At 44.6% G+C, this 10,007-nt stretch overlaps 1 protein-coding gene across 1 annotated transcript; it reads left to right on the forward strand.

Moving 5' to 3' along the window:
* Window positions 1-1,598: 1,598 nt before the first annotated feature.
* mylk5 (myosin, light chain kinase 5) lies at window positions 1,599-8,349 on the forward strand (the record flags this gene model as incomplete). The annotated part of the gene is made up of 16 exons (XM_079233575.1): window positions 1,599-1,623; window positions 1,766-1,918; window positions 2,091-2,273; window positions 2,716-2,751; window positions 3,754-3,881; window positions 3,985-4,138; window positions 4,263-4,574; window positions 4,661-4,769; window positions 5,134-5,337; window positions 5,423-5,640; window positions 5,724-5,847; window positions 6,619-6,771; window positions 6,861-6,987; window positions 7,067-7,160; window positions 7,274-7,414; window positions 7,689-8,349. The coding sequence occupies 16 exons, from the start codon at window positions 1,599-1,601 to the stop codon at window positions 7,892-7,894; spliced, it is 2,367 nt and encodes a 788-aa protein (XP_079089701.1). The 3' UTR covers window positions 7,895-8,349.
* Between the last annotated feature and the right edge of the window lie 1,658 nt (window positions 8,350-10,007).

Raw genomic sequence — 10,007 nt, forward strand, 5'->3', positions numbered from 1 at the left:
TGCTAATAAAAGCTTTGAGGTCAGCGCGTATCAGAAAAACAGAGTGATGTGAGAAGGGTGTGAGAAGCCACCTCTCAGTGTGCAGCTCAAAGTAGTAAACATCTGGCTTCACGGTGAATACTTGAGGATTGTAAATGCTGGCTAAAGGTTGATAGTAAAAACATCCATTTAAATCTTAACTAGTACTCTGTAAATGGCATTTCTGCACACAGTCAGGTTTGGTCCACTTTCACACAACGTGGCAATAAGGCACTGTACTGCACTGGTGATATGAGTCAATGTCAGTGGAACAGGATTGCACGGGAGGACAAGGAAAATAGTGGCAATCAAAGAGCAGCTGTTAGCATCGTCTTTAATTAAACAACTCGAAGTCACACAAACAAAACAGACCATTGAGCTCAGTCAGGAGGCATAGCACGAAACTGGACAAAATCTAAACCGTCTCCGCTGGGGAGTCTTGGACTTGCCGGTTCCAACTATATCCATCAGCCCGGAGATCTTGGGGACAAAAGAATCAATGACCTTTGTTGATAATTAGACTGGCTCCAGGTGTTTCTCTCCCCTCACACCTCTGGCAGGAATGTAGCTGCTTCTAATTACCCTGACAGTCACCCTGCAGGGCAATGTTGTCAACATTCATTTAAGGTCTACTGGATAAAGGGGCGTGACAGTCTTGGGAATATCCACCCCCAGGTTTTAAAGCAGGATCCAGCTTTAATATCAATACAGCATTTAAAAACAAGACGGAAACAAAAAAAATAAAAACATGGTGCTCTTACCATGAACTATATTTTTGTATATTATGGAGGATTGATGTCATTGAAGTGACCTGAACTCATGTGATGTTTAAGAGAAAAATACCACAAAAAAAGAGGAAGTGGTGTGAACTGTTTGGGTAGATGAGAGGATGCAACACGCGTACGTACCATTTCATTTTGCACTTCTAGCAGGTGTTACTTCTCATTTAAGACCAGGCCGAAGACATCAGTGTGATTATGCAGTTTAGTGTAAAAATGCAATTACGACAAGTCCATAAACGCTTTTTATAAATGTGCTGCCTTTATTTTGTGCATCTGACTTCTCACCTCGTTCCCCTCTCCTCCGCATCCAGGGTCTGTTAACCTCTCTGCTCGTAAGCGTCTGGATCCCCCCGTCTTCATAGAGCCACTGCAAGACTGCTGCGTGGACGAAGGAAATGACATCACACTGCGGGGGGTTCTCGCCGGGAGTCAACCCATCAAAGCGTCGTGGTTGCACAATGGTGAGCTGGGACAATTCACACCGATACAGTAACATTAGATAAACCAAAGCTGCAAGAACTCACATTTGGTTAAAAAACTGGTCCTAATCGAACCAACCCTCTTACATTTTGCCTTGGGGCTTAGTAGCAAACTAAATCAACTCTTTGTGACATTTCACATGACTGTGTTGTGTTTGTGCTTGCTCCAAGCCAATGAGGCATATTTTATTACTCTACTTTCTAGTTGCCTCTTTCCTAATTGGCCACACATTCCTGTTTAACTCAGCCTGGCTATTTGGTATTTTTGGAGTCATTGGGATATTCCTTATTATTAAAAACACAAGCGTGGGTTTGACCAATGCCTGGCAAAATAGTGAGCATTTGTACCGACAGATTCACAACAGGGTTCAAGAGGTTATCTGGCTTCTCTGTCGGCCTTTCCTCTCCCCCTGGCTCCCCTGTTTCTTGCACATTCCACTAGCGGGAGAGAGAGTTTCTAGTGTGCTTGTTTGCTCCTATGGGCAGGTGAAGTGGCCCGTTTTGGGACTCCTTCCTTCAATGGCACGCAGACAAGCTTTGTGGTGAGGGAATGCTTGCCAGAAGATGCTGGCGCCTACACCTGTTTGGCAGAGAACAGCGCAGGGAAGACATCCTGCTGCGCCGCTGTGTTCGTCAGAGGTGAGTGCCCACTGGGACACAAGTGTGTTGACAATAAAGTCTGCTTCTGATTTTAAAGTTGAAATGCAGAGCTCCACAATATCCATTCTGTTCGTTACTCCGATCGCAATAAGTAGGAGTTTCACTTCTGATCTGTCTCTTCCCCTCTTCCTCTTCCTGACAACCGATCCAGACTTTGAAACTATCTGCGGTGTGCAGAATCGTGTCTCAAATGTCTCGACTTCTGCTTCCAAGAGCATTGTGGGTAATGGAAGGCCATCGCAGTCTCCCAAAGAAGAGCTACAGAAGTTCAAAGGATCTGTTTGTTCTTCCCCAGCAGGCTCTGATAAGCTTAGCCCGGTCTCAACTCCAAGAGGTAATCAGATAAATACTCATATCACATATAGGTTCAAAGGATTTGATCATTCTTGATATTGTCGGAGTCCATTTAACAACCCAACACAGTGCAGCTTCCTTCCTTCCTGGTACACATGTTGATGCGCCAGGAAATATCTTAAAACCATTGTTTTGACTTCTTCGGGATGTTGTATCTATACATAAATAAGAAACGCATAATTTCCCGTCCGTGTCTGATTGGTTGTTAGGCAACACGTGAACCAGTCAGAGGTTATGCACGACTTCCACAATAGTGATACACCCACTTATGGTGCTGGGTCCCAAGTGAATGCCATGTAGGGAAGTGGACGGTGCACAGTACAGTGAAACTTTATGAGTGGGTTGACTGATAGCGTAGAACAGAAGAGCAGAGCCACGCCTCCATCGCACTAAAACTACCTGCGCTTCACCTGTCTCTGCAGAAGTCATCCCAAAGAAGAGAGCCAACTCAGGGTCAGGTGAGAATAACTTTTCTCCTCTCTCACTGCCGCTGCCAAATGACAAAGCGATGCACCTGTTTTTCCATAGTGCACTCGCCTTTCTGCTTCTCATCATTCACTGCTATATTGTCTGACTTCTGCTTGTTCATGTTAATGTTAATTATTCTTTAGAGTCTGTTTTTGTGTGTTTGAGTGGCTGCTGGTGCTGCTGTGGTTTGCCCTGGAGGAGCTAGACCTTTTTTTTTTTTTTGGCCTTTGTTCTTTATATAATGTTGTCTGGCTCTAAGCTATTGTGCTCCACTACACTGGGGAACTTTACCTTAGGGTGTAGGCTGCAGCAATAAAAGCATGAACAGCTTATGTAATAAGGTCTGAGTGTGCACAGGATATCTAATACTGCTTTTTGTGACTTTATGAATTAGATATAATTGATGTCTAAACCTGGAGATGCAATAATTTAGCATTTGTTTTAAGAAGGTAAACTGTAAAGCCATTCACAACTTTATCAGATTGTCTCAAGTCAAATTCCCCATCCTGAGGCCACGCTATTTGAATACTGATAGCCTGTGGCTTGAGACTGACTCCAGCTCTCATATGGAATTTTCCATACTAATCTAAATATATGGTCACGTTATATTACAAGAATACAGTACAGACTTGAAATGTGTGTTTGTTCCTTTAAGGATATTTATCTCAGTAAATAGATCTGAACGTGAAACATTTTTAACTGGATTGCAACAGGTGAACTAGATTGCCATTATTAAACACTTGAAGGACTGCGTGTACTTGTGTGGATAGGTCATTCATGTTTTGCATGTGTTTCCAGTTGAGACACTTGGTCTGCTGCATGCGACAATAATAAGGGTCTTGGGGGAAGTGACACAGCACTAACCACAGATGATGCCATGTCTTTATCTCACACTCACACACTGGATAGTTTCCTTCCAGTTCCTTCGGGTATTTCAGGCCTCAAAACGGACCAAGAGTCAAACACTCAATTCATTTTTCTTTTTTTTGCAGGTCCAGCATTACATTTCGAAAACCCTCCACAGCACCTCGAGGTGAAGGTGGGACAAACTGCACGAGTGACGTGTTTTTTCACCGGAAGTCCACCTGTCGTGTCGTGTTGGATCAGACGCAAAGAACAGGTGTCATTTTAAGCCTAAATGAGAGACTATACGCACTTTCTGCAATGTTATCTTTATTTCTCTCAATATTAACCTCTCTCTCTCTCTCTCTCTCTCTCCGCAGATAGTGGATGGTCCAGAGCTGTGGGCAGAAAGCACTGACAGGAGCAGCACGCTGGTCATAGCAGAGGCTCAACCACATCACACAGGCCGCTACGCTGTGGTGGTGAAGGACCGCAGGAGCTCAGCAGAACACACGCTCACCCTCTCTGTCATAGGTAAGGCAAGAACACACACACACACACACACACACACACTCTGCAGCATCTGGAACCTGAAGTGAGTTTGCAGTGACTTGAGTTCTTCATTCATTATCATCCTCATCACTATCATCCCACCCAGAGCGGCCTCAGCCCCCGGCCTCCGGTCCCGTGGTCTCCGTCGTATCCGACAACAGCCTTGTGCTGTCCTGGTCAGGCCCCTGCTACGACGGCGGCAGTGCCGTCCTGGGTTATGTGGTCGAGGTGAAGAACCAAGGACGCGTTGAGTCTGGGGATTGGAGCGAGCTCACGTCCCAGTGTGAGAGCACCTCGTTCAGAGTGTGCTGCGGGCTGCAACCTCGTCGGGAATACTGTTTCAGAGTGAGGGCCTACAACGCAGTCGGAGCAAGTGAGCCAGGACCAGTGTCACCAGTGGTCAAGATGGAGGAGAAAGGTGAGGCGACATGGGTTAGTGGGACCGCAAAATCCGAGACAAATATAATGAGCCTTGCATTACAGCTGTTGTGCCTTTTCGTGTAGGTGTAGAGAAACCCAAAGGAGAAGAGGCCCCGCAAGCATATTCCTGTGTCACTATTAACTCTTCAGAAAAAGTCACAGATCACTACAGTTTGCAGGAGAGACTGGGCATGTGAGTATCTGTCAGGAAAAACCTGTAAATCAAGCAGAAATGCTGATGAACAAGCAACCTTGACCTTTCCAAGGGAAAAAACGTCCTTTCATCAGTGCGGGCTGCATGTTAGAACGGCAGTCTGCCATGTGTGAAAGAGGGAGGATTCAAATACAAGTAGAGACACAGTTCTGCTCAATAAACAACAGATGTACACAAGGCTGGCTTGAGAACGCCAGTGTCTTAAAAAGTTAATGAAGGCCAAAAAATGCCCTTAATCTTACCCATTGACAGACGAAGGATTAGAATCACAGATTGTTTGACATTTCTTTCTTAAAGTCTTAGAGATAAAAAAAAAAAAAACTAAAACGCGTCTCTTCTTTAGGGGAAAGTTCGGCCTGGTGTTCAAGCTCACCCACAAAGAGACGGGACGCGTTCTTGCAGGGAAGTTCTACAAAGGTCGACGTGTCAAGGAGAGGGAGGCTGCTCGTAAGGAGATAGAGTTGATGAACTACCTCCACCACCCCAAACTGGTTCAGTGCCTTGCGGCGTACGACCACAAGCCTGAGATGGTCATGGTCATGGAGTTGTGAGTTTAGCGTCATGAAAGTGTCACTGCACTTTTTTTCTGGTTGCATGCAAAATAAATGTGACTGTACCGTGTCTGCCTATAGTATCGCAGGCGGGGAACTGTTTGAGCGCATCGTGGACGACAACTTCGAGCACACGGAGTCGGCCAGCGTGCGCTACATGCATCAGATCCTGGAGGGGGTTGCCTACATGCATCAGCAGAGCATTGTCCACCTGGACATCAAACCGGAAAACATTGTGTGTGTTGACACCACTGGCACCTCCATAAAGATCATTGACTTCGGATTAGCCTGCAGGCTCGGTACGTACAGCGCAACTCTTTAATATCTACTTGTCATTCTCGTGACGGTTCTGGGAGTAATTTATGTGATTTGTGTTTCACAGTTGGCGACACGCCTCTCAAGGTGATGCACGGGACTCCAGAGTTCGTGGCGCCTGAAGTGATCAACTATGAGCCTGTGTTTTTGACCACTGACATGTGGAGCATAGGAGTCATCTGCTACATATTGTGAGTCACACTATCACTCTTTCTACGTTGAAGGAATAGTTTGACATTTTGGGAAACACGCTTAAGGTGCTGATTTAAGGTGGATTTAAATACTTTTGGACTGAGACAGGCTAGCGGTTTCCCCATGTTTCCAGTCTATGTTTCCAGTCTTTTGGGGCACTTAGTTTAAGCTAAACTAGCCTGCTGCTGGTGGCTTCATATTTATCACACATACAAAAGAGTGGTTCTCATATAAGTCTTAGCAAGAAAACTAATGAGTATATCTCCCAAAATGTAGCACTATTCATTTAAAGATTTTTTTTTGTTCCATCTAAATTGGCATAACAACTCCCAAAAAACACTTTGAGAGATTTATAAAGGCCGTTAACCCCAAAATCAAAAAATACATATTTTCCTTATCAGTCTGTCTTATTTTGGTGTGAGTTGCCTAGTTTTGAAGATATCAGCCGTAGAGATGTCTGCCTTATTTCAAATATAACAGGACTATACGGCACTCGGAAAAAACTCAAAAAGAAAGTAGTTCCCATATGAAACTGCTCCAAACGAGGCCTGTGGATTATTTTGAGTAACTGGTGCATGGTTTCTGGATTTTGAAGGTCAAGTGTCCCTTTAATTGAACAGAATAGACTGATAGGACTGTGCTGGTGGTAATAGTCATGACGGATCAACCGCCTGTTGTTTGAATGTTTCGGACTTTTAATGCCGCTTCGTGGTTGTAGGTTAAAACAGTTAATATAATCACACCGCCGTCTCTCATTCTCTGGTCTTCAGACTGAGTGGCGAGTCTCCATTCCAGGGTAACAACGACGCAGAGACCCTCGCCCTGGTCACAGCTGCCCAGTGGGAGTTTGATGAGGAGAGCTTTGAGGAGATTACAGACGAGGCCAAACACTTCATCAGCTCCCTGCTCAGCAAAGACACCAGGTGATTTCATAGACGCACAGCTGTGGCACAGATAGCTCCAGACACCATCTCCACTCACAACCAGCTATAACCCTCTGTGCGTTCCCCAGGAGGAGGATGTCCTGCAAGGAGGCACTTGACCACCCTTGGATGGGATTTGAGTCTGGAGATCTCGCCACCACCAGGAGGCTGTCCAAGGAAAAGATGAAGAGGTTTTTAGCCAGGCAGAAGTGGAAGGTACTCAGCACAGTACTTTTAAGTTTGCCTTTGAGTTTAAGGTGTTGTTTTGTGCTTCACACTGTTTTTTGTCTTATAGAAAGCAGGAAAGGCCTTGTTAGCTCTGAAGAGAATGGCTCTGCTGTCGAAAGGTGACAGTTCTGCCTCTGGATCTCCAACCAGCCCTGGAGAAGGTAGGACACTCACTTCCTTCTCTCATCTTCTTATCCGGACCTTTTCACCTTTCTGGTTTAACGTTACCCCTCTTTTTCATCTCCTGCCTGCTTCCTCCCCCTCCATGTCTCAGACTCACTCCTGAGCCCGGAGGCAGAGCATGCCCTGCTGTCTCTGGAGCGCAAGATGCAGGGGCCACCCCACTTCACCCGCAGCCTGGAGGACCAGACAGCGGATCAGGGATCCAGTGCCCGTCTCTCGTGTCACCTCACAGGTACACAACTTCATTCCAGAGCTCAAGCAGGACATGAGTTCCTCTTTGTGATATTCTGTGTGCTTTTGTTGTAGAGCAGTGACTTGACTTAAAAAAATGCCTTGCATATTCCACTATTTGACGTATTGTTATGCGGGACATACTGGTCAGCATTCAGGCCAGAAAGACTTCTGGACTTACAACTTGAACTTTCCCCAAAACAGCTTTGCTCTTCGTTCATTTTAAAGGTTCTGCTTTCTTAAACTTGCCCTCTCCCCTCCCTCTTTCTTGGCAGGATACCCTGACCCAGAGGTTGTTTGGCTGCGTGGTGAAGAGCCCGTGGTGGAGTCTCCCACAGTGCAGATAGAGTACGAGGAAGATGGCCGCTGTACTCTGGTCTTAGCCAAAGTTGGCCCAGAGGACGCCAATGTTTACACATGTAGAGCCACCAATGACCACGGGGAGGCATTCTGCTCAGCCAAACTCATGGTTCAAACGTAGAAGCATTAGATATTCATTTGCAGAGATAACATGTATAGACATATGGTTCTTGGGTGCCTTAAACTGTTGTTTCGTACATTCTTGTTTTAATAGACATGGGGATTAAACTGAACATCCTGTACTGTGGCTGGAAATATATAATACATGTATTATTGTACAGAATGTATGAACGGATGAATACTGTTACATAGCTACTACAAGCATATTTAAAGGTAGATATTTCTTTATTTGACGACGGTACGGTTGTCTTAAACAACGGGTTGTTGCTGAAAAATCCATAAATGTATTTCTTACTTTGGCTTGCGGGTGAAATAATTTTAGGCTTCCCTACAAACCATTTAGCTGACAATATGAATGGATTGAGAAATATCTTTTGAGAAGCAAAGGGGCCTGAGATGATGCTGTTTGAATCACATCGTGAAGATCTGACTTGTGGTTTCTGATATAGCTTTTGATGGGTGAAATAAAAACTGTAAACCTACATTTGTACAGCTATGACAATATCGTTAACTTGAACATGCAATGCATTGGTGAGTCTGGATCTTCCTTCTGCTAGTTGGCTTCTTCATTTAATTTAATTCAAAATATTGTGCTTTTCCTTTACAGAGGTTGTTTGGAATGCATAACGCTTTTCAAGGGAAATCATTTCTTAAAAATATATGAAATTGGGAATTTTTTTTGGGAATCGATTTATGAAAATGCCATTTCCCTCGCAGAAAAAAAACGGCTGGATGTTACATTGTTCGCTATTAATAATTTGTTGAGAACTCCACCTCTGATGAGACACGAATGCACAATTGTTCACTTTGACCACGATATTTTGGCTTTCCAGTCAATATGTAGTTTTGCAGCTCTACTAAGCAAGCGTGAAAGGGCGTTGTTCATCGGACTGCCTGTATGAAATGATGTAATTGTGTCGAGTGTGTGTGCATGTGAAAGTAAGCATGGCTTGTGTTTGTTCAAGGATGTTGGATTAATACCCCTGCGGTAATTCCTAAGCAATGGTAATGCTACAAGTCCCCATGGGTGAAACAACTATAAATGAAGACATAACAGCTAAAACAAGAAAGACATGAACACTAATACATAAAAAAACTGTTACAAAACAGCACTTAGACATTCTTTTAGGCAATTTTTTAAACATTTATAGAGGGACATTGTTTTGTTAGGTGGGAAAAGTCCATGATTTGGTTACCCTAAATCTAATAGAAAATTGACCTCTGCTAGTCAGTAATTTAGGAGGATGAAGATGTGAAGATTGACGAGTTGAGTAAGGGGACGATCACACCAGACGCGACTCTCAAAAAAGCGTCGCTAGCAAAACCATTGTTTTCCTACGGTACGCCTTTCATGCGCGCTTTTTAAATGCCGTGCTTCGCGTTTTTCTAGTGTTTTTTAGGCGCGCATGAAAGTTAAAATGATCTCAACTTTTAAGCGCAAGGCGCAGAGTCGCACAGCTCATCAATGTCCCCCGGTTGCGCACGCAGGCCCGCTCCACAGGCGCACCGGGCTGTTTGCTCAGCGCGTTTTTGCTAAGACGTTTTTGAAGCGGCTGCACTTTTAAAAGTCGCATCTGGTGTGATTGGCCTAGCTTGCAAGTTAAATAATTGATTAATCACGTTAATGTGCAATTGCAAACAAGTGCTCTCAAAGCCGCGTTTTTTTATAAAAAATAAATAAAAATAACCCCTGTGCACACAGAAACTGCTTTACATTAATTAACAAATCTGAGTGAAGCCTTTTGTTGTAGTGTGACCAGACCTGTAAGAGGTCACACCTCCATGTGTCCATCACCTTTAGTCCTGTAAAACAGACTTGTATAAAAACGGTAAACCTACATTTGTTGAACTTTTGTGCTCCTATCACAAGATGGTCTACGGCAGTGATTCTTAACCATACCATTGGGCCGCGAGCGCCACCTAGAGGCCCGGCAAAAAAAATCCGTTTTTCACCTGTGGGCCGCAGGCCGTAAGATGCCCAGGTCTGACCTATGCGGTCCCGCGGCCCTCGCGGCCCACAGGTGAAAAACGGAATTTTTTTGCCGGAGCTCTCCCATTCTGGCCCGCGTTAGGTCAATAAAAAATGAAAAATAAATAAATAAGATGCACGCCAT

The sequence above is a fragment of the Taurulus bubalis genome, assembly GCF_910589615.1.
Source record: "Taurulus bubalis genome assembly, chromosome: 17".
NCBI classification, from domain to species: domain Eukaryota; kingdom Metazoa; phylum Chordata; class Actinopteri; order Perciformes; family Cottidae; genus Taurulus; species Taurulus bubalis.